This window comes from Apteryx rowi, unplaced genomic scaffold, assembly GCF_003343035.1.
Source record: "Apteryx rowi isolate R43461 unplaced genomic scaffold, aptRow1 scaffold_228, whole genome shotgun sequence".
Taxonomy (NCBI): domain Eukaryota; kingdom Metazoa; phylum Chordata; class Aves; order Apterygiformes; family Apterygidae; genus Apteryx; species Apteryx rowi.
Window position 1 is genome coordinate 1277096 of NW_020448619.1, and position 27480 is coordinate 1304575.

The window sequence follows — 27480 nt, forward strand, 5'->3', positions numbered from 1 at the left end:
TGGCCCTGAGGCATGCCGCAGGAGCTGCGCGGCCTCGGCTCAACCCCGGCGTTGCCGCTTCTCTAATTGAGTTACCTGCCCTAATTAGCCAGCTCTTACTTTCTAGCCTCAAGAGCTTCCTTCCATTCATGTTCCGTAATAGCTTCCCCCCCTCCCGGAATTATTCTCAAATTTATTGTACATTCTCTCTGTCCTGCTGTAGGTGGTTAATTAGAGTTGCCAGGCCTCCTTTCGCTGTTGGCACAGCCCGAAGAGGCAGAGCTGCAATGTTCAGGCTTTATGGAAAAGATAGATGCCTTCACAGAAAGTGTCTTGCATCCATCTGCTCTCTTAAAACGTGATATAATACAGTGAGTGCAGGGACATGTTTCAGGAGTCACACCCAAGAACCTTGCTGCTGCTGAGATGAGTCATGCTAAAAAAATTTTTTTTTTTTTTTTTTGGAAACACCATTTCATTTTTGGATTGCTGCTGCTTATGAAATAATCATGCAGCTAACATTACTTTCTGAAGCAGAAGAGTTGTTTGCAGACTGTGAAGAAATTGAAGGTTTTAGTTGTTTTTGCAGAGAAATGCTGAAGTTACTGTGAACGGCAACTTCAGCATGCAAAGTGTAAGCATAAATGCACTTTTTTCATTTCCGTATTTATTTTTTAGTTATGACATAGCACAACCAAACTGGATGACAGCTGAAACCTGAGCTACCTGTGCCATGCCATTCATTGCAATATATATTGATATAGTGTTGTTTTTTTTTAAATAGGTTATGTCCCTACTGTCCTTTTCAAGTGAAGGTTTTCTCCAAAGAGGCACCCCCTGTCCAAATCAGGAAAAGCAAGTTCTATCTTTTGGCACCTTACTGCGCTCTGGAGCATTTGAGTTTGTAATCTGGTACTTGTAATCTGAAGATTACCAGTACAGTGTTCAATATTTGAAAGAGAGCAGCAAGAATCTAGCAGCAGGCAAAAACTCACTGGTGAAATCATATGTGAAACAGGAAATTGCTGCAGAACAGCAGGAATGAGTTTCTGGCAGGGAATATAGGCTAGCACTTATATAGTACAAGAATTAAAAAAAAAAACAAAAATACTCTTGCACATATATTCAGAAAAGCTTCACATTGAGTAGATGAGATGAAGATTTGCTGCCTGTGACAGGTAAGAGCAAGGTGTTTCTCCAGCTCTATTGTAAGTTACGTTAAGGAAGAACAACTTGAATCCATTTTTTAAGTGAAGGCATAATACTTGGCTGTATTACAGGTTTAGATTCCAAAATTTAGCAGACGGTAAGGATGAAAGTCTGTATGTTGTGGTATGGTAGCCAACAAAAAGGATATCAGAATACAGATCAGTGCCTTTCCCCCAGGTGTGGGAGTTCCTTGGACAATGGGTCATACATGTGGAAGCCAGTGAAAAAAGTCTGCTAACTTCACTTAGCTATCTAGAGGGCTTGAGATGGTGTTGCCACAAAGCCTTTAAACAAAATGTAGAAATTCAGTAGATATTTGGAGAGAAGGAGAGACAGAGAAAAAAAAGTCACCCTTTCCCTATGGTTTGATTAATGTCTCTATAGGGCTAAAGAAAAGGACAAAGGGCAACAGTGAACAACAATCATATGTCCCATACAAAGTATCTGGACTAGATGGATTGAATGTATTTGGGGAACCCCTATACAGTGAAAAGTTATATTGCAAGGAACAGTTTGCGGTGCTCAGCTGACAGCTTACCTCAAGTGAGGAAGTGCTCCAGCAAAAGCTTTCTGCATGTTACATCCATTAATATTACTTTTGCAAGGAAAAATCCTGCCTCACCAAACCACTTAATTATTTGGAAGACTTGATTAGCCCATGGACAATGGAGGGTTGTTTGGTGGATGTCCAGAAGGACTTTAAATGAACCCTAAAGTAAGATCCCTATCCAAAAAGCTCTTAAATAATCTAAGCTGCCATGGGATCAGACGGAAGATCCTTGCAGTGACAGAGAATTGATTAAGAGACAGAAATAGTAGGGTATGGAATAAACAATCAGTTTTCACACTAGGGAGAGGTCAACAGCAGAGTTCCAGAGAGCTATGCTGGGCTCCATACTGTTCAACACTATCTTAAAAAGGGAGCAGAGAGTGAGGTGAAAGTTTGCTGGGGACATGAAGTTAGTCAGGGTAATAAGACTAAGGAATGACAGGTGAACCTTCCAATATCAAGTGACTGGGCAATGTAACAGCAGATTAAATTTGGCATTGGTAAATAAAGTGATGTACACAGCAGGGAAAAATGATCAGTTTTACATGTAAAAGAATGAACTGACTTACCACTCAGTCATTAGGTCCTGGGGTTATAACAGTTCTGTAAATACATCATCTCAGTAACAAAAAAGTTGTGTTAAAATTACAAGATTACAGAACAACACAAGTTGTTACAAGGCCCCTGTAAATACCCAAGCATTGAATATGGTGAGGGGAATGGAACTGCTCATCTTGAAAAGAAACAGTAGAACCAGGAAAGCTTTGGAGAAGGAAACAGATATCAGAGGTATTAGCTGGCTTCGCTGTAACAGAATAACTGAATAGACAAAAACTCTACAGGCTGATTAAAGAGGTGACTGGGATGAGGGTGGAGAGGGAAAGAAACAGGACACAAATCAATAAAAGCCAAGTGGTATGGAGAACAGGTGCAGTAGTTTGAAGTACAGCAAAAGTTCTCCAGCTTTGCAGCTGCTGGCAAGGCTGAAGTGATGAAGGTTGCAGTCCTGACAAAACTTCTCCCTTTGTGGCTTGCAGGTCCTCCAGCAGAGGTCAGGGAAGACAGCTGGTAGCAGCAGCTCAACAACAGTGAGTCTGCAGAGTCTGAGCTTTGCTTTTGCATACTCTCCTGGTGAATGCTGTGACTCCATCTATTGACAAAGCACTTTCCAGGACAACTTAAATAAGCAGATATGCTATAGAAATTTCTTTTTTCCCCAGAAACTATATTATGGTGAAAGTTTATCACCTCATAAGTGGCACTTTACATCAAAGCAGGAAAGATGAGCAGAAAGACACTACAGACAAAGAAGGAATGGCTCTAAGAGAAGAAGGGACTGGAATAGTTAAGGTGAGAGAAGAGATGAGTTTTACTTAAGAACCTTATTGAGAAAAGTCAGTACTGAAGAATACTCACTGCATTTTAAAACCAATTACTTTTACAGGTACGGAATACAGCAGTTTTTCAAAGGCTGTTTTTATGATTGTCAATAGCTAGCAATTAATTTGAATACTTTTAAATATTTAACCTATAAAACCTAAAACACTGAGTTCTTGATGCCTGGTCTGTTTGTTTCAAGATCACTCATTATTTGATGTGAAAATACTACAGGACAGTTCCTGTTCCCCTCTCCCCCCACCCACAAAAGGCTGAGGATTTCTGAGAAAAGGCGTGCGACTTCAGAAATGCCACTTTCCTCAGTCATCAGATGCACACAGCATTCATCACACAGCTGCCCAACTCACACAGTTCACACTGGAAATTTCAGAGTTACACAGTCTGTGAAGCACCTGATGAGTATCCTACAACTGATTTCAATGTGAAACAGATGGACTGCAAAAAATGCACACAAGTCATGAATGACATAACTCAAATAGTGCACGTTTATTCTGAACGGTATTTCTAAAGAGTTTGAGAAAAACAAAAACATGCTCCTGATGTACAAGGGCAATGATATAGATTAAAAATGGACCATCTTATTGGTAAATAATTTGCTCCCCCTGCAACTGAACTTGTAACATTGAGAATGCATCTGTCAACTGCATACAGCATACCTCTGACTAAATCTTAACTTGAGAGACCGGGGGTGGTCTTAATCAATTTAATTAGGAAGCAGCTGCAGATTCAGAAGAAACATCCAAGTCAGCAAACACTTTACAAAACACAGACTTTGTGCATAGCAGCTGACCCTGGATTACAACATGGGGGAGAATATAACAATGCGTGTTTTGGGGATCCAATTTTTACTAGACATCACAGGGCACCATCAAGAATTAACAAAATATCACATAAGTTTGTTTCAATTGTAACAGTATGTCATATTTAATTGGCAGGTTTAACCATTAGCTGCATCATGTAAACTCAGCCAGTTTCTGTATACACAAAATAAATTCTCTCCCTCCCCCCTCCCAAAAAATGAGGGATCTCTCTCCTGGATGATTCTTTTTCCCCTGTACCACAGTTTCCTCTTTTAGGAGTCTTTGTAGGTAATATCTTCTTACTTCAACCGATGTATGACAAAACCAGTTGCAGAGATTCAGGAATAACTCGTATATACACAATTTACACTCTAAAGCTGTTAGTCACATACATTTTTCTTGCTAGATCTTCATCCAGAAGAGGAAGTGCTGGTTTGGGTTTTTTTTTTTTCCACTGAAATTCTCAACTTTTAAAAAATTTCATTGTTCATAAGCTGTTATTTTCAAGCTAGGAGGAGGTCCTGCTGCAGCAACATACAAAGTAACAGAAGTTCTCCGCAGTAATCTCATACTTCACACAATTTCAGTGTCTTCAGATAACAGCACTAAGATACAGTGTTCTCCTCCCACACCCAATACGGTCGATATACTAATAAAACACAACTGTTTGTCATTCAGAACTACTGACCTTCACTCTCCCTTATCCATGTACAGGGACACAGCTTTCTAAGAGATTTAGATTAAACCTTGTATTCAAGATTTAACAACCGTTTTCCAGGATTAATAGCCTGGGAAAAGGAGTCTTAGATTTGTGGTTACTCTCCTTTCCACCTCCTACAAAACTCTCTTTTAGAAGTTACAGCAAGGCAGGTTTGCTGTAGAGTAGGAGTTCTAAGAATTGTTTTCACGGATACATTCATAGAATGATGGCAGCCCAAAGCAAAAAGAGACAGAAACAAAGGTTAATCCAAGTAAATTCAGACATCAGACTCATACTTTTAAACCTGAAGGAAAACTGTCTGTGAAACACACTGATTTGTGGAAGCCTACAACAACAGCAAATCCTAAGAGTTCATATCCCCACACCCATCTACCCAACCCAAACACTTACCACTTAGTTCTAGAAGAATGAAGAGCACTTTGCTTGGCACCAGAGGCAGCTATGGTCTGAGTTACAGCTGTGCTGCACAAATATCCTCAAATACAATACTATCTCCCTCCACATATTCCTCTTGGTTCAGTCTACAGATGGCCAGGAAAACTATGTTGGCATATGACAAGCTAATTGTGCTTCAATATATCCCCTTCTAGAAATATGCCAGAACTGCCAACATAAGCAGTGCAGGCAGGTCCTAGCAGTGCTAAAATAAGTTTTTCTCAAAACTAGGTCCTCTGGCCCAGGAAACTGTTTACATCTTTCTAGCCAGAGTCTGCTACAGAGTGTTGCAAACACAGGTGCTCAGGCCATGCAGAGAGGCTTTTGTTGTTAGAGATCTGCCCATCACCAAGACTCAATTAGTGCAAACCCAGCAAATAGAGTAGCTATTTTCCAGCAGAGGTCTGTCAAGATGCACTCCAAAAAACACCACATACCTCTGGGAAAGTGGTAGTAATTCTGGAGTAGCTTGTTTAGTCACCCCTCAGGTATCAAAGGCTGCATAATATGGAACAAGGGGGACCCTCCCTTGCCTCATGCACAACTCCCATCTTGAAATCCTTGGTTCCCAAGTCGCAGCAGAATGACCGGACAGCACCTGCTAACAAGATATATGCTGCAATGCGCACTATAGGTTGGAGGCTTTCAAAGCAGATGAATTCAAGATGCAGATTTAAACTTTAAAAAACATTAACAGGAAAGGAATGCAGTTTAATATCTATTTGGGGGATGGGGCAGGTTGATGTTGTCTCAGCTCAGTGCACTTTCCCAGATGCTTGGAGAGGAGTCCAAGCTCAAGTTGGTATTTGTATTGGCATATATAAAATTGCTGGCAACAGTGCATAGAAAGGAGCACTGATATTCACACAAATAAAGCATGAAAGGATGCAAAGCAGAGCTTAGTAGAATTTACTGTAGCTTTGAGATTACAGTACTAGGAAGAAGCCAGTCAGCCAATTTTCCAGACCCATAAAACCTAGTATATGCTGCTTTCTCTGGTGCTTCATGGAACACCCTCTCAAAAGAGAACTGCATCATTACCACTTAAAGGAGGAAGGGGGGAAAAAAAAAGTCTTCAAAGAAATAAAACATGCAGTTCTTAACCACTTCCTCCCTAAGGAGCATATAAACACAGCAAGCCAAGCAGATCCCAAGAAAATCCAGAAGACCCCTGCAAAGTTAGGTGATTAGAGTCAGATTCTTGTCTGCCTTCTCAGCCTTGCTGCCTGGTTTCCTCAACCCTTGCCCCATCTTAGATTTGTCACCACAGATTTAGTAGCTGTAGCAAAATTCATCTGGAGACAGGTGCTCACTGATGTGATCAAAGCGGGTAGAACAGTCACAGTCACCATTGCTATCCCAGCAACACAGATAAAACTGACTCTTGATGAGCCCTACAGCACTTCATACATTTTTTAAATAAGGATCTTGCCTCAAGATTCATATTTTTGAGGTGACTCTTGCCAACACCAGCTTGAACTCTTACTCTGGCAGAAGTTTGCTGGGAGTTGGGTAAATGTAAATAAGGAAAACCACAAAGACCACTCTGAACCCTCTTCTCACTCAGTCAAGAAATGTAGCACCAGCTTGGGTGAGGAGTACTTAAAAAAAAGCATTCAAAAGATGAGCCCAGGCAGAGTGAAAATGTATGGCAAAGTAGCCCACCCTTCTCAGCAAAAGATGGAGGAAAAAGCCATACTCAAAAATATTGGGAAGAACTAAACATACTTTGAGATGGGGGAATTAAGAGGAAGAACAGGAATTACTGAAGTAACATTCAAAGGTGTGTGGGGGGTGCTAAAGTACCCTGTAGGTTACAAAAAGAAAAATAATAATGTAGGAGTCAAAGGACAAGATATTGCTTTTCCTTTCTTTTCTCAGATCTACATTCTCCTTACTGAAAGGGAGAATTCTCTGACAGAAACTTGCCATTAGGAAAACCTGCTCAAGCCCTCCACACCTCAAACTAAAGAGATCTGCACACCTCTCCCACCCCAACAAAAATTAGAAAGGAGAGCTAAAAAAACCCCCAAACATGATTGGACAATCCTTGGAAGAAGCATAACATTTTGTTGGAGAGAGGTCAAGGAAAGAAAAAAAAAAAGGATGAAGGGGGAAAAAACAAAACAAAAAAAACAATAGGCCTCTCTTTCCTTATTTGGCAACAAGCAAGTGCAAGAAAGTGTTCGTTGGGGTTTTGTTCAGTTGTCGGTCTTTTGCACATCTGCGTTCTGGCCAAGACAAGGGGCTTTGAGGTTTTTCTGCAGCACATGAGCATCTGCTGGCTCTATCCTCTTGTAGTAGTTTTTCTTCGTCTCAATGATCTCAAAGCCAAACTTTCTGTAGAAGTCAATTGCTGACTCATTGCTGATCTGGACATGCCTGGGACAAAAAGGAGGATAGAGACACAGATATCAGAACTTTCTGGGGTATAATATGCTGCTTCCACACTCAGAATTGTCAAAGGATAAAGAGTACACGCAAGATAAAGAAAAGAGCTATCTAAACAGAGACAGGAATGATGGTGTAGCTTTTACAGTTCAGGATCGGAAATTTGGGTCTTCTCAATTTAATCCTGCACTAACACACAGTTCCCAGATGGCCTTTGGCAATCATTCTGAGAAGAAATAGCAAGTATTTCTTTCAGTGAAGCTATTTTAAGGAACACACATAGCAGAGGGCCTGAAATATTACAAGCTCAGTAATTGCAACTTTTCTTAATCTGGAAATCACAGATAATTTGTGGAAATATATAACCTAGTTTCACTGTAGAGTCAATTTTTAACTTCCTGTAGTAACACTCCTCAGATGACCCAAAATAGTAGTCTGAGTGATGATCCCTACCATACGTACTGCAACGCAATACTGCTGATGGTTTTAATATGCTGTTTGATATGATTTTAACTCCGTGCTCATTGCTACTCTCCCTCCCTCCTCTCATAAAGCTATGAGGGCACAATGAAGCCCTATGGGCTTACAAAATCTTTCCCCCTTTATTCCCCAGAGTTTTACAGATCTTGCTAGCATATTCCAAGAGTTTCAAGGCCTCCAAAACAAACAGCCATGAGTTCTTCATTCTGAGTGACTAGGTAATTTATTTTCACAAGTATCAAAAAAAAGAAGTTTGGCTCAGCAACAAATGTTCATTACATGCTCCCAAAATTCAGTGGACACTGTACAAGCTTATGAATCACTTTGTCATGACAACATGCTACATAAAGTAATCAGAGAACCAAAGCAACTCTAGAAGCAACAGCAGAACAAAAAAAACAAAAAACAAAAAACAAACTCTTAGCGGTAAGCCCAATAAAGACCAAATATCTAAAAGGGAACTTCATAGTAATGACAGATTTAGCCAGTGACACCAAATTACATGCCTAAGCAGTATATTATGTTCAGTATGTAGATACACAAGCAGACATAGCAATAAAACCAACAAGTCACTAACAAATTTGGTTATTCCCAACTCTGGGAGTTACTGATTGTCATCCTAGAATCCTACTCTGCTAATGGGAAGAAAGGATTATGTAGGACCTGTTTTTTGCATTAAGAACAGCAAACAATTCTTCCACTGTGCACACAGTAGTGTGCAAAAGCCAAAAGAAAACCACGTGCCAATTAGTAAGAATCTGAGAGAGTTCATCATCACTTCCTCTGAAGGAGAAGAGCAAGCATACAATCCAAGAGCAGCTTTAATCAAACTTCTCTTTAAAATACCTGTCCCCCTCTCACAGAGGGGGCACAAAGCTATGACAGCAGAGAACGTGGAGGAATTTTCACCTCTGTCAGAGCAGGACTAAGGTTAAGGAGCAAGTCACTATCTAGTGATATCAGGGTATGAAATGCTCCTCACTAAGCATCTTATAAAGTCCAGAGTTCAGGGTGCAGTTCCATGGCAGCATAAGTTAATCCAAGCCACAGCTGCTGTGGGCCTGCCCATGCCAGTACACCCTACTTGTACTGTATAACTAGGGAGTGGGGGACAAGGAAGAAAGCTGGCTCAGAGAAGTGATCTGGCCCTAAACTGATCCAGCTCACTAGGTAATCATAGGCATCAGTGCACAGGAAGAGGTAGAAGTATGTAGCCAGCAGAGAGAAGAAGCAAAGCTGTGGCATTTCTCACTTACATCAACTTTAGCTGCTATGGATTTCAGGCTCTAGTTCATTCCATAGGGATCTATTAGGATGGTGGCACATTTTTAAGCAGCCCTGTCCTCTCCCCTAGTGCTTGTTCTCATCTCTGCATCACCCCAAGTGCTCACACAGCCATGTAGTGGATTTTAAAACAAAACAAAAAACCCAGAACCAAAAAACAAAACCCATTTCCCCAACTGGATCAGGTCACAGACCCAGTTTATTGTGTTGCTGCACAAACAGCTGACCTGGCAAAGTGCAAGAACAGGAATAAGCAGTCAGGCCTGAATGTGAACCTAGAGTGTTTGCAGACGCATCTGATCTGATGCTCTAACTCACATATTAGTGTCATAAAAGACAGACAGCAAATGCAGCAAAATTGCATAAGAGACTTGCAGCATTTTGCATTCTGAGGAGAACACTTTTTTTTTTTTTTTAAACTTTACTACAAAGAAAAAGAAAAATCTTTAAACATATGGTGTCATCCTGCTATTGATCACTAGTTTGCAACTAAACTGCTTTCAAATTCAGCAGATTTACAAAAGCCCTTTTAAAGCAAGCAAACTCTTAGTTTTCTCAGCAACACACCACAAGCCCAGAACGCAATCTCTGGCTTCCCTATAGTACTTACAAGACAAGATGTTTTGTTTGACCCATGACCGCACTGAATTTGATGCTAAAACGCTTTTGTGTCCCCCTCCCTTTGCTCCCAAATATGCCTCTGGCATCTCTCCCAAAATGCATGAGAGCAAGTCATTTACTTACAGATAGATGTTGTCAAAAGTGCCATCTTTTTCACAGATGTTTAAGACATGATTCAACATTTTAGTTCCTGCCAAGAGGTAAAAGAGATACTTAACAAGACCAGAAGTACACAATCAAGTACATATTTACTAAGTGCTTTCTTGAGCAGAGGCGGGTAACAGTACGTAGGCTAAAATGACAGAGCATGTGCTTAGGGCATTTGTACTATGCTCTAAAATCAGAAAATAAAATTTAGTTTGAAGATGTCAGCATTGTGAGCATTAAAATTTAGCCAGCAAGTTAGAACTGCAAAAATATTAGCTGTAAGGAAGACAAAAAATCACCACTGTAAACAGGAGATACCTTTAAATTTACAGAAAAGGTACTTAGAACAGCTTTTTTGCAAGATCTCTTGAAAAGATTTAAAAATAACCCTAAATTTTAATAAACCAACTCTCTAAACAGTGTATGATTTTTCTATGCTCATGCACAAAGGAAGAAAGTTTACTGAAACAAAGGCAAATCAAATATGGTCTAGCTATACTTCCCATCTTTCTGACTGCTCACAAAACTTATCTTTTGTTTCTTGGGGGGGGGGGGGGGGAAATACAGCCCAGAAGCATACCTTATCTAAAAACCAGCTTCAAGGTCTCAAACTCAGTTCACGATACGGTCAAAACAATATATAAATCAGTGACAACATCGTTAACTTTTTCTGATAAAAGAGCTAGTAAAAGTATTTAAAATAAAGTTAATTTTTGGTTCCAGTTTGTCCAAAGCAAATAGATTACTGTAAGGTCTTGATTATGGATTTGGCTTATGGATTTGCAACAGTGAGAAAAATGCACATCATGATATAGATAGAAAACAGGTGCCACTTGTGAGCAGCAATAATTAGTAGTAATGGAAAGCTAAAATAAATAACAATTAGAAAAAGAACATTTTTGGAAGGGTTAATAGATAACCTGATTAAGGACATCCATGTTTTTCTTCTACATGTGTTGCTCTCTGACTACATATCTCTAACAAATTATTTCATATCTCTGTGCTTTAATGTTCACATCTATAAAAGCAAAATATTTACATCACAGGCTGATAACATGATTAAAAGAATACGTGAAATCCTGAATTAGAAAGTCCTACAAAAAAGTCCACTTCTGAAGGGCAGGAAAACATGAACCTATCAACTCATTCTTTCCCCAGAGTCCTCCCCCCCCCCCCAAAAAAAAAAAAAAGGCATCAGTGTTCTGAAAGCTTTAAGACCCTCTTGCTTAAAATAGCAGAAAGCTCTGAAAGGGCATTTAGAAGGCTGCACAGCAATGAGGTTTCTTTGACAACTCAGATACAAAAGAAGCTCCTCCTTACCTATTCCTAGCCTTCGGTAGGGTGCCAGGCATCCAAGTGTCATGATGTACAGTCTCTTCTGATTCTGGGAGTGATCCACCCTACAGCACACTGCTCCCACTGCAATATCATTGAAATAAGCTGCCAGGGAGGGAAACAATAAAATGTTATTAGTCACAAGTCTCAAACTGTATGTACAACTCCTCATTTATGCCCTAGATCATCTTTCCTTCCCTGTTGCTGATTCTTCTGTACCAGATAAAATCGTAGATCGTGGCTGGCATTTTATGAGTGAAGTTTCCAATGGTGCTCTGACAGAGCAATTGGCTTATTAGAGTTCAAACCAACTAGCAATGACTTAAGGATGTAAGCTGGCAGTACACATCTTTAAGTCTCCTGTTATAATAGAAAACAGACTTATTTCCAGTAAAATGGAATGTATTTAGAATACAAACACTTCAAGCTTGGGACTGCAGCTCTTTCTGGGGTTCCCAAACAGTTACTTTTCATTATGTAAAACAACAAAATAGAAGGATCTACTACTCAAAACCATTAAGGATTGCATTGATGAGCTTTCTGCCACCACAGCCCACAGTTACTGGCAAGAACATTTGTACCTAATTTGGCTAGTTCGCCAACCTCCAGTACATCCTTGTAGAACTTGTCATTGTAGCTGACAGGAAAAATGACCTGGTTTAGCCTCTTCAGCTGCTTAATGTTGTGTGGCGTCACATCTCCCAGCTCGATCCGGCTACTGGAACAAATCAAAACATGCTTAACATCTGATACACTCAAATTTCTTAAAATATAAAAAAAATTAATGCATGTATTTTATTTATACATATACAGCTGTCCAAACTAATAATCAGTTCCACACATATGAACCATCACTGCAAAGTCCAGCACACACAGCTAACTTTTGCTGGTGATTACTTTAACTCCAAAACCCAATTTCAATCAGTACTATACAGTCAGAAGTTTCTCAGGCCACACTTAACACTGACATATAATAGTCCATGTATGGTTTTATTGGGTGGGAGACAGGAGAACATTCAGGAGAATATTTATCTCAGAAGGAGTATTGACTTTGGTTTTGTTCCCTTAATTTTCTCACAGATCACCAAGATCACAGAAAAAAAGATGGGGAAAGTCACACAGCTATAACAGAGACCAAGAAAATAAAGTCCTTAACCATGCTTCAAAGACAGCCTTATTTCTATCACCGTTTAAGATGAGGCTTATGCTTAGATGCACAGATGCTTAGGTGCAAGTCATTACTAGACACCTGCCACTAAAAAGCAACAATGTTGTGTGCAACAAAACACTCATGCTAAGCCTGCTAATATACAAGTGCGCCACTGTCAAGGTGAGACATGCATTGATTATGATTATCTCTGAAGTCATTCTTGCCGTTGACTGAGAGCAGAACCACAATCTTGAAACACCAGTACCGTGCTGAATTATACTGAGATGAAACATATCAAGCTTCTCCCTTTTAAAAAATTAACTTCCTGACCCAGAAAAAGACAAGTAAAAATGTTCATGCTATCAAGCCAATTTCTTGGCTGTAGAAAGATACCCCAGGATGGTAGATTTAGCAAAGACTGACTACAACATGAAAAATAAAGACTAAGTAGTTACTAGCTAGTCAAAACCTTTCTCCAGATGGTCATCATTGTATGAAGGCAGGTACAAACCCAGGGCATATCGAGCTACAAACACACACAATTCCAGGTTTGTCTGCGGCCTTGTTTTACTGAACACATATAGGCAGCCAGATTGTTTTCTGCCCAAGGAATTGTTAAAGCTACTGTTTGCTTTTCTTTTAATCCAAATTATGTTTTCAAAAAGGCAGTTTTATAAGATACTTGTATGGCAAGGTTTGACAATATGCAGTAGCTGCTTTCCACCTGTAATGTTTTTTGTGTCTAGTCACTTGTTTTTCAAATAGGTTGATGTCTAGGAGAAAACACCACAGATTAGCTTACATGATATAGTAAAACAAAGAGGAGATAATACCCAACAATTTTCAGTCTTCAAGAACTGTACCAAATAATGCTTAGTGAGATCTGTCTTTGTTTTACTAACTGACTTCAATTACATGTCAAAAACTGAAACAATTAGCACTCTAGTTATCATATTAATTTTAGCTATCACTTATCATCAATGATGGTATAAATATACAAAGACTTTCTAGGCATTGTACTGCAGCCTACATAACTATCAGCAAAAGCTATGGGAACGGAGCCTTTAATGTTTATTTCAAGAAGCATAACTTGCCCTTGCACCTACTTTCCACTTTTCTTTTACAGAAAGGACTAGTCTTCAGCTCTGCAAAGCTATTTCAGCCTGACATATCAAAGGTCAGCAGTGCCCATTCTCCTATGTGACACAGACCACAGACTCTACCTTGAGAGTCCTGCAGAAGTCTAATAGCTTGTAGCTAGGGTCTACCTTTTACAGAACAATCTAGTCTCAACTAAAGGAGTACTGATGATCTTATACCTCTCCATCACGTTAACATATTCCAGTTAATTACTCTAACTACTTAAAATTAACGGATGGTATTGGCATACAGAACTTTTCTGACTTCATTGTCTAACTTTGTGATATATTTGCCAAATAGATTAGAAAAGCCCTTTGGTATCAGGCATCTCATGCTAGTATGGGTACTTACAGATTGTTTCAGGCAGTTCCTGATCTTTCCATACCACGCTGAACAGGTCAACCTTTCCCCTGACTGCAAGGATAATCTCTAAGCTGTCAGTCCTTCTAGTCTGCCTAGTCCTTCCAGTTGCATGGCATTCTCGAGACCTGCCATAAGAACTGGATAGTATGGTCTTCAATAGTGATCTCAAACATGACAGAAACAGCAATAGTCTCCATATTCCTACATCTCAACCATGTCAAGATATCCAGGCACACTAAAAGCAGCAGCAATGGGATATAATTCTAAAGTTTCTAGTTATAAACCAAGATACTTTGCCAAGATGGTCTGCAGTGTCTCTCCTCCATGACTCCTACTGCCACTCCTTTGCTTCACAGCCTTCTCATTCATCTTCCAAATTATTTTTGCTCCCAATATTAAGATTCCTTCCTTTACGTATCACCACCTGTGCAAGCCCCTTGGATAGTTATACTCCAGCTTAAAGTGCTGACCTAGTAATGGATGATCTCTTGATACCACAAAAGTATTGCCATCATAAACGAGCATGCTATCAAATGATAATAAAGGTTTTAGGCAGTGAAGTAATTCTAATACTTGCTTTAGGCCCAGCTTGGCACAGCTGTTCTGGCATGGCAGAGTTTCTTCTGGCATGCAGGCAGCAAGTTGTGCCCTTCTCTCATCCCAGCCAGCACCGCTGATACCTTTTCTCACAAAGGACAGGAACAAAACTGAGGCTTGTGGGTTTCCCGAGCATGTTTGTGCCTGGAAGAGAGCTGTGCTGGAGTAGAGCATCTTAACTCCACAGTAGGAGCGAAGAGAAGTGGCAGCAGCCTCTTTTGCTGCAGTCTGCATCAGAGTGGACACCCAAGGGAGCAGGACCCAGCTCCCCAATTAGATCAGATTAGCTGCAGAGCAGAAAGTCAGTAAGGGAAGAGACAACCTCACATTCACACTCAGTTCCTTAAAAGCCCACCCCTCCTGTTCAAAAGATTTAATAGCATACTAACTTTGGTGGCACTTGAGAGATCTTTTTTGTATTAGTAGATCCAAGCTTCAGTGTACCAGAAACACTGAAGCTTCACTGCTAGCTTAAACTCTTATGATGAACACATGGTAAAGTTGTTATAGAGCAAGCCCCTCTCTGCACTTCAGCAAAAATCTCTGACATAAACGATTGTCAGGTTCTGTGCACTTTCTAGTATGTACTTTAAAACTAGTTAGTCATTGATGAAGGAAGAAATCAGACATTAGGAGACAGTGGGTCAAGCATTGAAATATTTTGATGAAAGGACAACAGAACAAGGAGACATTATCAGGGGCTGCCAGGAGGAGATGGCTGAGAAAGGGACAGGGCAAGAAGATGAACCTTCACCTGGGGGGAAGGAAGCTGGGAAGGAAGCCGAAAAAGAGTCTACAGCTTCTCAGAGCTGCTGAGCCAGGACATCACCTCTCAACATGGCATCACACCAGGAAAAAAAACAGGTCAACAGCACCTTTCAGCCACCCACTATCGACACTATTTCCTAGAGCCCCTGGGCTCCCTGCCTCTATCTCTTACCGTTTACCACACTCACTGCTGCTCATGCCATCTCTTTCTGCCTGTATCCTGTGCTCTTTTACTAGCTGTTTCCTCCTACCTCAAGAATTGCAGCTGGGCCAGGAATTGATCCTGGAGGATCATGTTAAAAAAGTTTGAGAACCACTACAGGAAGCATAAATCAATATGCTAAATATGCTTGTTTAAATAATATGTACTCAAACCATAAATTGTTTTAATGTACAGCTCTAGCTGATTAAATCAGCACCACATCTATTACACACAAAAAAATGTAATGAGTAAAAATGAGCACATGGAAAGGAAGACCAGCATCATGAGAATCACTTTGCCTGAAGACAGGGCAGCAAAAGTGCCACTAGGCCCTCAAGTGAAAAACAGTGGAAAGCTGGCACTGCTGCTGAAAGAAGCGGTCTTGCTGTCCTTGAGCTACTCATTTCCAATCTCTTGCTGGCACAAAGGTTTGTGCAATGACGTGGTGAACCGATCCCAATTAAAACTAACTCAGCCCCCTCCAAAAAAAGTTTAGTTTTAACCCACATCAGCCCTTTGATTGGGTTTGCCACAGTCTTCTGCCAACGTAAGGAAGAGAAAAAATTGCCAGAGGCAGGACTGCTTCTTGAGCAGAAGTGCCAGCCTACCCCAATTTAAGCTGCTTCTGGAAGTACTGTGCAAAAGGAGCAGAGGGATCAGTCAGTGTCTAGATGATTTTGTGCTCCACCTTATCATTTATGGGAAAATGTGCACAGTGAGTATTCCCTCTTTGAACCTAAGGACTGAAAGCTGTTTCAGCTTCAAAAGATCAGAGAAAAAGCATATATAACACCTATAACAATGAACACAAAATGGCCGTTCCTTTCTTTTCACTGGACTAATAGCAACAACTTTTTTTTTTTTTTTTTTTAAAAGACGCTAGATAAAAGTAGATGTATTTCCTCAAGTTATCTCTCAGCCAAAATAGCAACATACATTTACTGTATCAGTCAAAGTCTGATTAGGCCAGCCCTGTGTATTACAACTCAGTATAGGTTGTGCCAGAAATATCTATCCTTTACTGCTGTAAGGAGAAAACGTAAATCATGAGCTCAACTTAGCAAATGAGAGAGCATACAAAGATGTGTAAAGAGCCTGACACACTCAGAAGGGACATGCCCCTACCTTTACAGATTTATTCTATTACTCTAATAATAGCTCTAAGAAGATATACACTTGGTACTGGCCTCTGACATCTCAAATAGCCCCCCATGAGGAAGCAACAGTCGACTGTACTCATCTTAGGTGTCAAAGCTTCTTCACCAAGTCAGCCACCCCAAGTTTCTCCCATGCAATTGCTTTTAACATGAAGGAACATGGGGCTCTTGGCTCATCATATCAGGCCTATTACTATAGTACTCTACAAATATGTATCCTTTCTAGATGGAACACTAGCTTCTTAGATTTCTTTTATTTCAAGGCTGTTCCCAAGCCATTATTTTTCCTCATAGTTAAACTTTCTTCTGATTTCCATCCTAAATATATTCAAGTTCTATCCACGTGCTCTTTGTTCATTAGCTTCAGTAGTTAGTGTGTACCAATATACCCTGTTCCCCAATCTATGTCTTTTCAGAGAGCTGCCATGCCCTCATTCACCTTTCCTTCTAACTAAGGCCAGGCTCTTAGCCTCCTTCTGTCAGATTGGCTCTTGATTTCTACTACTGTCATACAAGCTCTTCTCTGCATTTCTTCAGATTTAAGCTGAGTTTCCTTAAACATGGTTGAACAGAACTGTTCACAGAACTCCAAATACATTCTACTGCCTTGTACAGTGGCAGTAACTTTTTCCTGTCTCTACTGGAAATATCTTTCCTGACATATCCTAGGACTACGTTTGCTTTTCTCACAGCTGCAAGATGCTGATGGCTCAGTGAACCTGTTTTTGGTGCGCAAGGCAGATGTTCTTTAAAAGTGCACAGCAACACTGCCCAAATATGTAAGAGTGGAAGTGAAGAGGGATCCATGAAATCAGAAAGGAAGTGGGAATTTAGTGAGGTGACATGTAGTAGTTACTAAAACTGGATGCATGCCCAGAACACCAGCATTAATGCTCCTGCCCTTGCATGTGTTGCCCTAATATCCTTCAACTACTTGCCAAAAAACCCTGCTTTTTGTAGGACCAAATACAATCCAATCCATTCTACTGCAACTGCACTCCTCTATTTGCAGCCTACTATAGAGCTGTGATTTGAACACACTCTATTTTTCCTACAATGGCTTAAATTTAGACTGGTGAAAGTAACACATGTTCAATGAGACATTAGCATTTGCTTACACTAAGGCTGTATTTTGCTTTTTGATGTACACTAAAGGAGAAGTAGTATATGAAACAATAGCTCAAAAAAGTCAATTTCCAGAGTTAGAGTTCAAGAGGAAAAACAAATTCAGTCATAGGGAATAGCAAGCTTTGAACACTACTTTAGAATCAACATTAAGGAGAAAAAAGGGAAATTCCAAGTTTCTTAATACTGTAAGAATCTCAGTCTCATTCAACTTTAAATAGTTCAAGTCTCTCCCTAGAGGGATGTGCCTGACTGAAACAGATCTCTGTGTAACTGATAGCTCGGCTCAGACTTATTTAAAGAATCTGGTGTTCTAAATTTAGCAGCGATGCATATGCAACTTGCAAAATTTACTTGAGGTATCATGGAACAGTCAGAAGAGGGAGCATAGGGAAGAAAAAAGCCCTAACAAATTAGAGGACTTGAGAGAAAGTTTGTCACCCATTAAGCAGCCAGCTAGCTTTATTGCTTCTATTTTGGCTTCCAAGTTAAAGCAGGAGTCTAGACAGGATAATCCACTCCCATAAAATAAAACCAAACCAGAGCTATGAAAGCTATAGAACTGAAGGGTGTGGCTTTGCTTAGATTCAACTCCAAAGCCAAAAGAGCCTCTCTCTTTTTTTTTTTTTTTTTTTTAAAAACAGATGAGCTGTCTTGCTAGGTGCACAAGTTAGTCTAGTTCTTGCGGGCAGACCAGTATGTTTTCAATTACTTCGAAGATCTGTGGGCTGTAAATCTACTCTGCTTCACTTGTCAGAAAACCAGAAGGAAAAATACAAGCCTAGCATACAAAAAGTCTTACCAATTCGCTTCTGAGCCCCTGATCTTTTTTAGCCCCATTTACTACTGAAAATATTTGCATGACACCTGATATCCTCTTGGAAGTTACCCCCCAATTGTGGGCTGGATTGCAAAAGTGCAGAGTGATGTATGTAAGAGAGCTAAGTAGTTTTAGAATCTGAATTAACAGAAGATAAATGCAAGACTCTGAACTCAAGTGGGCCTCAATGTGAATGGGTTTCACTGACATATGTCGTAATCGCACAAGACACTCTTTGGACCCCTCCTTGCCTCTCTCCTGCATAAGGACAGAATAATTGGCTAGTTACAACCCAGATTTCTTCATTATATTCAGACAATTCACTTTGCTTCAACCTAGAAAGCCCAATCATTATGCAGAAGACTGGTTGGTCTTAATTTGCAAGTAGCAAAGTTGTGATAAAGTAGCTTTGTGATTTTTTCCAACTCAAACCTGTTCTTTGAGGGATTTACTGGACTGCAAATCTATACTCAACTCTGATCTCAAAAAAAACCAACCAAACAACCCAAAACAAAAAAAATCCTACAAAATCCCCCAAAACACCGAAACCAAGCTAAAGTAGCAATACAATTATGAAGAATCTCAGCTGTCTGAATATGCAAGTGCAAGAGAGAGAGTGAGGTCATTTCAACAAGCGTCAAACAAAAACAAACTTTCCCAAGAAAATAAAAAGCTATATCATTCTACAGCTGGATACAAATAACAGAACAGGAATCGACATGCACAGCCGACAGAATTTTCAAACTCTGAGATGTCAGAAATAATTTACAGCTGATCTAGAACAGAAAAGCAACTGTACATACATCACTTAGCGGCCCATAACACTTCATTTCTTCAAAGTGCCTTATGAGGCAAAAGCTTTGATGCGCCTGGGACAGGTGTAACACTTAAATAAGGTGAAAGAGGAAACAACTTGATTGTGATCATATAGCAGGTAAAAAGCTGTTCGAAATCTTAACTCTCCAGCACTAGTCTAACCATTTTTCCTTGCAAGTCAGTTAAGCTCACAAGAACATTCAGATTTAGAAACGTGACTGCAGTCTAAGCAGAAATATTTCAGTTTGAAATTACTTAGCCCAAAATTAGTTTTGTGGCTCCATTACTGATACTCTGAGAGACTGCTTACAAATTACTACCCCTTTTCATACCTCAGCATGCCTGGATATGAAAATTACAGTCTTTATTTGCCTCTCAGGAGATCATGAACCTTCACTAATTAATGTTCATTAAGTACTTGATTACTTGATGATCTTCAGGTAAGAGCAGAGGTCAAATTCAAAACAGATGTGATGCTGGGTTCACAAAGTGCCTCATTTACATAAATCCATATAGCTCACCAGTCAGTCTCAAAGACATTTCTTGCACTTGTATTAGGCAACAAACTTTTCAGGATAGACTTGACATATCAGGAGAAAGGCATTTACCTGCTTCACATGAGCTATTTCTATCCATCACTGAAACACCTTTCTTCACAAGTGCTGGTGTCCATCAGGTAAGTAAAGAAAACATGGCAGGTCATTATGGGTCTCCTGCCCATACTATGAATTTCAATCCCAGAATTGTTTTTTTAGGTTTTCAAGTCATGTATTATATAAAGAATATACAGTGAAAAATTAAAAGAATGAGGTATCAGTTTTATGTGCCTACCTTCATTATGTCTAAGGCAACATCCATTGCAAGCACCTAAGATATAACGCACAAAAGATTGCTTTTCTCTATCCTTTCCCCAGTTTTCAAGAAGTATGAATTCCTCTTGAATGAAAATTTTTGTTAAAGAGCTACTTAAAAGTATATATTATATATAATTTATATATTATATAATTTATAATTATAATTTTATATACTTATATATATAGATATCTTAAATATAAAAATATATCTTTTAATTGCAAATTTCAATCTAATATGGAATTTCTTGCCAGTAAAGTTTGCAAGTGCCATGTTGAAGAAATTGTCCCAAGCCTTAAACTGCTGCCCTGCTTCTCTCCCTATACTCTCAAGAGAACATTATACAATGGCCAAACAGTGAAAATGGAGAAGTTTTTCAGGGATCCAGATTCAAGTCTGCTAAGGGCCAAAATCAAATTGGGCCTGGGAGAGGAAGGGCAAGTGAGCTCAAGAAGCATTTTGTGCAACATGTTCTTACCATGCTGCACGACATTTTCAACCAAACCAAAAAGTTACTCTGCCTCCATGAAAATTCAATCAGATATCTTAATTGTAGTCACCTAGTGCAAGTGTTGTGAAAATGTTCTTGGTTCTCTCTATTTTTTTGAGGCCTCATCTCATTTCCTTCATTTAATGAATTAATTCAACAAACTTTCTTTGATACAAATACACAGTTACCTCATTTCAATGACATGCTTCTGTATGTTTTCAGGTCAAGTCCAAGAGTCTTCAAATAACCAGCAAGTCTTCTATGCATAGACTGCTTTGTTCTTTCCTCTCCTTCCCCACCTCAGACCTCCTCCTTCCGTAAGTGTTTTGTCCTCCAAAACTGCCAGAAACAACACGGAGGTCACTTCTTCCCTTCTCATCTTTCAGTAGGGAGCAGAAAAAAGTCCTGACATTGTCTACCTTGCATACAGCAGAAGGGATACAAGGGATACAAGGAGGCACTGCACTTCTCTCTACCAATTCCCAATCAGATATAAAAATTTGACTTCTCGCATCTTTCCCTCCTTTCCTTCTGTGTGTGTGNGGGGGGGGGGGGGGGAGGAATCTAGTGCCTTCTCAGACTATTGGCCTGAACAATTTTAATATTTGCCAAATTGGCAGGCTTTTCAAGTTCTGAATCACTTCCACTTGGATAAACTTATTTGGCTCAACCTTCACCCGTGAAATCCCTTCTAAATTGGGGAACAATGTGGCAAAGGATGCATCATTTGTCTTGTTTTCAAGAGATGGCAGCAGAATCTGTGGCATTTGGTGACTAACTAAAGACACTACATTTCTGACAGAGGATCCAGCATGTCCCAATCTAGCAAGCCCTTGTATATGTGTAAAAAAAGGAATTAACAGTCAAACTCTATTCAATAGCAAAGATTAGGTTCCAGGATGCTTTGATAAAGTGAATAATGGTGACTGTAATCCCCACACTAGTCCTTATGGAGTGTCTAATCTGGTTTCAGAATTAAACTTCACAATAAACTACACTGAATTTTAATATTCTGATTTAAAAGAGATTAAGCCAATTGTAAGCATGCATATAGACAAAGTCTGTATTTACTACACTATCCCAGAAATTAAATGCAGAAAGTACAGCTCACCCTTTGACATTCTTTAGTTTCAGGATTTTTCTGAACCTACCACTGATTTTCAAGCTCAATTATCCTTTCCATCCTGCCACCAGGACACATGACAATTGAGCAGTTTTCTAAAAAGTTGGAACTTCCTCCCACATACATTAAGCTTCACACTGTACCTTGTGAATGGAAACAAACCAACAATTTGCACAAACTATGTAATACTGAACTCAGTGAGTACAGGGAAAAAAAAGAATCCATGTTCTAGTAAGAAACATGAACAATTTAATCAGGACTGTGAAGGGCTTACTTCATGAATTTGGGCAAAACAACCAAAGATATAAGAGCTAAGCCTAAACTATTCACTGTACTTTAACTACACTTTTGTTACTTCTCTGTTCATGCTCAATACTCCCCAGTTGTGATGTCACTTCTCTAAAGCCAGCTAGAATAGCACTAGTTTGCAAAGCCTCTTGGTTATGAAGCTGTCTGTGGCAGTGACTAAATTGTGTAGTATCTAGCCTAAAAGGGGTCTTGGACAGTGAGTCAGGACCCCTATAAACCATACAGAATAAGTGCTGGCTGCCACATACAAAAGTTTAGAGGCAGTCTCTTAGAAATCTTTTAAAGACAAGTATTACATACTACTAAGACAGTGGTACAACATGTCACTATTTCATTCACTCTCTCATCATATGGCCAAATGTATACTGTTGCATGACAATGCTACTATAGGTGTTCCCTGTCAAAACTGGAGGGGGGGGGGCTGGTCAATATAACAGAAGAACACATGTACAGAGGATCATATACTCAGGGCCTGCTTGTATATGCACTACATACTCTATAATGTGGTCTGACTTAGCAGGTATAAGCATGTGATGAAGCATGTGTCATGCATTGCGCCCCTTGTGTAATGTGGCTTTTATATAAAAGCAACAGGAAGAGGCTGGATGACTTATTCTCACAGGCTTCATCTGAACTGAAACTGGTCAGGAAAGCACCCTTATTGTAAGGCATTAAAAGGCCACAGAAAGCAACTAGCAAATGCTCAAAAACTAATGCAAGATTTAAATTTTTCTGTTTTCTTTTCATAAAAGCAGCAGTGTTACAACTTTAATGAAAATACAAAAATCTTGAGCAAGAAGTAAATTAACACTGATAAGCCAAGAGAGAAGGGAATATTATTTACATCTGCTCTATAAAAAACAGCAGAATTACCACAGACAGTAGAAGTTGAGTCCCTCCTACTGATAATTTTTCCTCATGCAAAGAGTTCAGCTTTTTGAATTCCAGAACTAACAATAACATTTAGGAATAAAATAAATTGAAAAAGAAGAAACAGATCTCTAGTGAGCCACAAAGCTCACAGACAGAACAGTGAATTACCACAGTTTTTCAATTCACATTTACGAAAAATGGGAAAGCATAATGAGTCACTGAACTATTAAAACCATTCAGAAGATGAGGAAAGAGTGAATATAATGCCAAGTATCACAGAAGCAGAAGGAAGGTAATGGCAATTATCAGTTCAGAAGTTGATATTTAACCCATCAAATAAGGGGGGGGGGGAAAAAAGACTTCAAGCAGCTGAGAGAGTAAAAATCTTTGTCATCACTGAAATTAGAGGTCTCCTACAGAAGAAGTCACCTAATCTCATATCCCTCAAAAACAGACATCACAATCTTTGCTATGTGTTATTCTGAATTCAGAAAGCTAACAAAGAGGGCTGTAAGCAACACATTGTCCACACAATCTCTTTCAGATCTGAAATTTCAAAACATCAGTGACCTTGTAGTTTCTTTTTAATTTTTTTTTCTGCTAAAGTAGACTGTTCATAATTGCAGCTGATGTTGTAGGTCTTAGGGTTCCCTAAAATTATCTCTGCACTTCTGGTGCATGTTACTATGCAAGATACACACTCCCAGAAGACATACTCGGATGGAGTCAGCTCATTCAAAAGAACCGATCCACAGTTTTGGATTAAATACTGAAGACAGATAAGATCCTTTCAGACAACACATGAGTTTATATATTTTGAAGTTGAAGCTTTAGATCTATTTTTGGCCCTATCCTCTGACAGCACATGCTTTTGGGGGATCTTTTCAGATCTTTTTAGATTGAAAAAAAGATTTGTTTTTGTTCTGGAGTACGCCTATGTAATTAAACATATTCCTATTGAAATCTTTACCTAGTTCTTTAATTCTCTCATTGTTTTTAAATTGAGGTTTTTTTTTTGATTTGAGTTCTGTTGGCCTATTTCCCTCAATTTGAATTTTCAGAGAACACCTGGACTCAATAAGAAGATTTCATTCCACATAAAAGCTTGCTGCATGGCGTTAACAGTATTTTGACTAGAAAGGTACGTGCTACTCTCTTTAAAGAAATGAAGGAGTACCAGAAAGGCAGAAATATGCTGAACCTGAGAGAGATCTGTTCTGTTTCCCCCAAAGCTGAAACAGTGACAAAGTGCCTTTAAGTGAAAAAAGTAGTGGAAATTAAGTTCAGTACTATGGAAGAAAAAGCATAATAGCATTTTATTTTTAAAAAGCTGCAAAAAGTTAAAAACAAACAAACAAAACCCCTAAAATCAAAAGTCCTGAGAACCGCAACCAAAACAGGGAGCTCAGCGGCAGCCCCTAGCGGAGCTCAGCAGCACAGCGGACAGCTCTGGCTGGGACCTACCAGGAGACCTCAGTGGCTCCGACCTGACATGCCTGGGCAGCTTTCCATGTAACACATCCAGCCTGAATAACTCTGTCATTCAACTTGCCACTGACATACACGCATGCCAAAGCGGGGCTAAACTGTAGAAAACAGTAGAACAGTTTACAGAGGGTAAAAGGAAACAAAGTTCTGACAACAGGAGAGCTGTTAAACAATAATCATGTCAACTGCCACTTCATCTTTGCCCATCTATGCAGTTGCCCTTCTCACATACTCTGTCATTCTACTTAAAGTGACTAATAGGCAGCATGCCCCATTTCTTGTAGGGTAGCACAGATGAGTAAAGGATTGCCCAAGATCCCAAACACAGCTATCTAATGTCAGCTGAGAATTGATTCATTGCTATTTTTTATTTGTAATCATTACAGAACTCCTTTCTACAGATACTTACTGCCCTTCCTGATGTTTGAAGCTGCTTACAGGGAGTCAGAAATGGCTAAGTATCTGTTATCAAGCAGTCCTGCTGTGTGACCTCACCCCAATCGCTAATAAGCTAAACCCCTTACCATTTCTTAGTAAAAAGCTTAAGTGCTTCAGCTTCCATTCAACCTGACTTAAGTTGCCAAACTGGAATAGTAATACCCAGCACTTGCATAACCCCAGTTTCAAGCAGGGACTGGTTTAATACTCCTTTAAGAAATAGCTGTGGAAAACTGCCTTTACATGTATCAAGAAACTGAGGCAGAAAGAAGGATCACATTTTTCCAGAATACAAATGACATTGATTTCAATAAGCATTAGACACTGAACCAACGTGGAAAAGCCTATCTCAAAGTGACCTGTACAAGGTCATGCAGGTCATCAGACTCCAGAACAGAACTCGGACTTTAAAGGCCTCCAGTCTCATGTTCAAACACTACACTTCACTGCCTCCACTGAGCAGGAAATGGAGTGTTTCAGTCAACCACATCTGAAATCTCTAGGTTTTCAAGAGTCACTGAGAGCAGAGGCAAGGCCCAAAGCCACGTGCTGGAGAAATCACATACAAAACACAGCTCATTTTCATCCATCCACATCGTACAGCCTCCACAGAGATACAGACTTAAAAGACTTGCACCAACAAAAGCGCTCGAGAGATGTTATGAACAATAGCACTGCAAAAAATACTTGTCTAGGTCCGGCAGCTTTTTCACACAGGCCAAATAGCAATTCTTCATTATTGCTAGACAAGTACGAAATCAGTCAGCATTCCCGGAACTGACTGATTTCTTGATTCGTTTTGCAGAGAGACTTGGTAAAAGTCCCCAAGTTGCAATCACTCAGAAGCACGAAGTGAAAGCCTGTGCTTCTCACCAGCCCAGCAGAGCAGGATCGAGTATGAAGGGTTTGCACTCTGGCAACGGAGGAAAATTTAAAGTGTGTGTGTGTGGGGGGGGGGAGGCAGCTTCTGTAGGAAGTTTTTTCCTCCAGTGAAACGGTACTATTAAGTAGCAAAACAATAAGTGGCATTTCATGACCGAAAAGGACTCCGTCTGAAACCAGTCCCCCAGTACAGATCACTGTCCTTCTCCCAGAGAAACAGAGCAACGCTTCACCCAACCTCGAGACAACAGCGCTTTCTGGTTCCCAGCTCAGTACAGGCAGACGACGACGGGGAAGCACCGAGGGGCCCCGCTCGGCCCCCTCCGCCCCCCCACGGCGGCGGGACGCGGTGTCCGTGCCGGTCACCCCCGGTGCGGGCGAGGCTCTGGCCGGCTGCCAGGCGCCCGCCCGTGCCCCGCGCTCAGCCCGGCCGCGCCGCCGGCACCCGCCCCGCTCCCAGAGCCGGGCTGAGGCGGCAGAAGAGGAGCGGCTGCCGCGGCCCAGGCAGGCGCCGCCGCCACCGCCGCCGCCGCCCTGTCACGGCTGGGCCGAGCCCCGGGCCGGGCCCGCACTCACCCCTTCATGGTGCGGCCGCGGCCTGGCAGACGCCCGCGTCCGCGCTCGCTGCGTGCAGGGCCCGGCGGTGCAGCTCCGGCCTCCCCCTCCTGCTCGCCCCGGGCAGCGCTGGCGGCTCAGCCTCCTGCTCCCGCTCCACATGGGCCGCCGCCGCCGCCGCCCTCCCGCGCCGCGCCCCGCCCCCGCCGTGACCCCTCACCTCACGCCGCGCGCGCGCTCACGCACCCACTCGCCGCCGTGACCCCTCGCCGCCCCCCCCTTCTTCTCGCCCCCACCGCCGGCCGCGCACGCGCCGAGCCCGCCCCTCGCCCTTACGCCGCGGCGGGGGGAGAGGCGCCGCGCGGCATCTCCCGCGTGACCTCGCTGGGTGCTGGGGGGGAGGAGGGGGGAGCGGCCCGAGGGAAGGAGGTGCGGCTTATCATCACGTGGCGTGGGGCGGCCAATCACGCGCGCCGGCGCTTAACGCTCTTTTTTTCCCCTCTTTCCGTGTGCAAGAGGGGCTGTTTCGTCCTCCGTTTCTTTCGGGACATAACAAAAAACAATAAATAATACTGAGTAAAAATTAGATTTTACCCGGAACTGAAAGAGCGGCCGCTGGCCCGCATCAGGTGCTTCCTGCATGCGCGGCGGCGAAGCGCCTGAGCCGCCGCGCATGCGCGCGAGGTCTGGTATCAGCTGATCCTTTGCTGCTGCCGGACGGAGCCGGGTGTTGGGTGATCCGTCGCCGGCTGCAGGTGAGGCGTCTTCTGCCGTCGTCTCTGACCCCCGGGGCCCTGTGCTAACTCGCTAGCCCGCCTCCCTGCGCGGCGGCTGCGCGTCGGGTCGCCATTCCCCCCTCCCCCGCTGCGCCTCGCACCGCCCTGGAGGTCGCGCGGGGGGGGGGGAGGGCAAGGGCCCCTCCCGTGACCGTTAACGGCCTTGGTTCGGCGCGCGTCCCGCTCTGAGAGAGCTGTACGGCCGC

General features: G+C 41.3%; 2 protein-coding genes and 1 long non-coding RNA gene across 13 annotated transcripts in view; 2 read left to right on the forward strand and 1 right to left on the reverse strand.

Annotated features, from left to right (window-relative positions):
* Positions 1-13751, forward strand: LOC112965954. 4 transcript variants are annotated; one of them, XR_003253435.1, is made up of 4 exons: positions 1-613; positions 764-1157; positions 2776-3088; positions 12431-13751. It is a non-coding gene; the product is annotated as an uncharacterized LOC112965954 (long non-coding RNA). The 4 variants fall into 4 exon arrangements; XR_003253436.1 differs by lacking the exon at positions 12431-13751 and adding an exon at positions 3183-3233; XR_003253437.1 differs by lacking the exon at positions 12431-13751 and having other exon boundaries at positions 1-350; positions 495-613; positions 2776-3172.
* NAA50 (N(alpha)-acetyltransferase 50, NatE catalytic subunit) lies at positions 3595-27227 on the reverse strand. 5 transcript variants are annotated; one of them, XM_026065508.1, is made up of 5 exons: positions 27093-27227; positions 11932-12065; positions 11336-11455; positions 9992-10058; positions 3595-7474 (listed from the first exon to the last, which is right to left on the reverse strand). In XM_026065508.1, the coding sequence occupies exons 1-5, from the start codon at positions 27122-27124 to the stop codon at positions 7294-7296; spliced, it is 534 nt and encodes a 177-aa protein (XP_025921293.1). In that variant the 5' UTR covers positions 27125-27227; the 3' UTR covers positions 3595-7293. The 5 variants fall into 5 exon arrangements, with proteins under 5 accessions (XP_025921293.1, XP_025921292.1, XP_025921295.1 ...); XM_026065507.1 differs by lacking the exon at positions 27093-27227 and adding an exon at positions 26835-26890 and having other exon boundaries at positions 11932-12068; XM_026065510.1 differs by lacking the exon at positions 27093-27227 and adding an exon at positions 26520-26679.
* The window catches only part of ATP6V1A (ATPase H+ transporting V1 subunit A), a 31080-nt gene continuing 30768 nt past the window's right edge, over positions 27169-27480 (forward strand). For 2 of the 4 annotated variants that reach the window (XR_003253433.1, XM_026065504.1), the window contains exon 1: positions 27169-27253. The gene's annotated coding sequence lies outside the window, so the exon portion shown is untranslated. The remainder of the gene's footprint in view (positions 27254-27480) is intronic. The other 2 variants (XM_026065502.1, XM_026065503.1) reach the window with 2 other exon arrangements.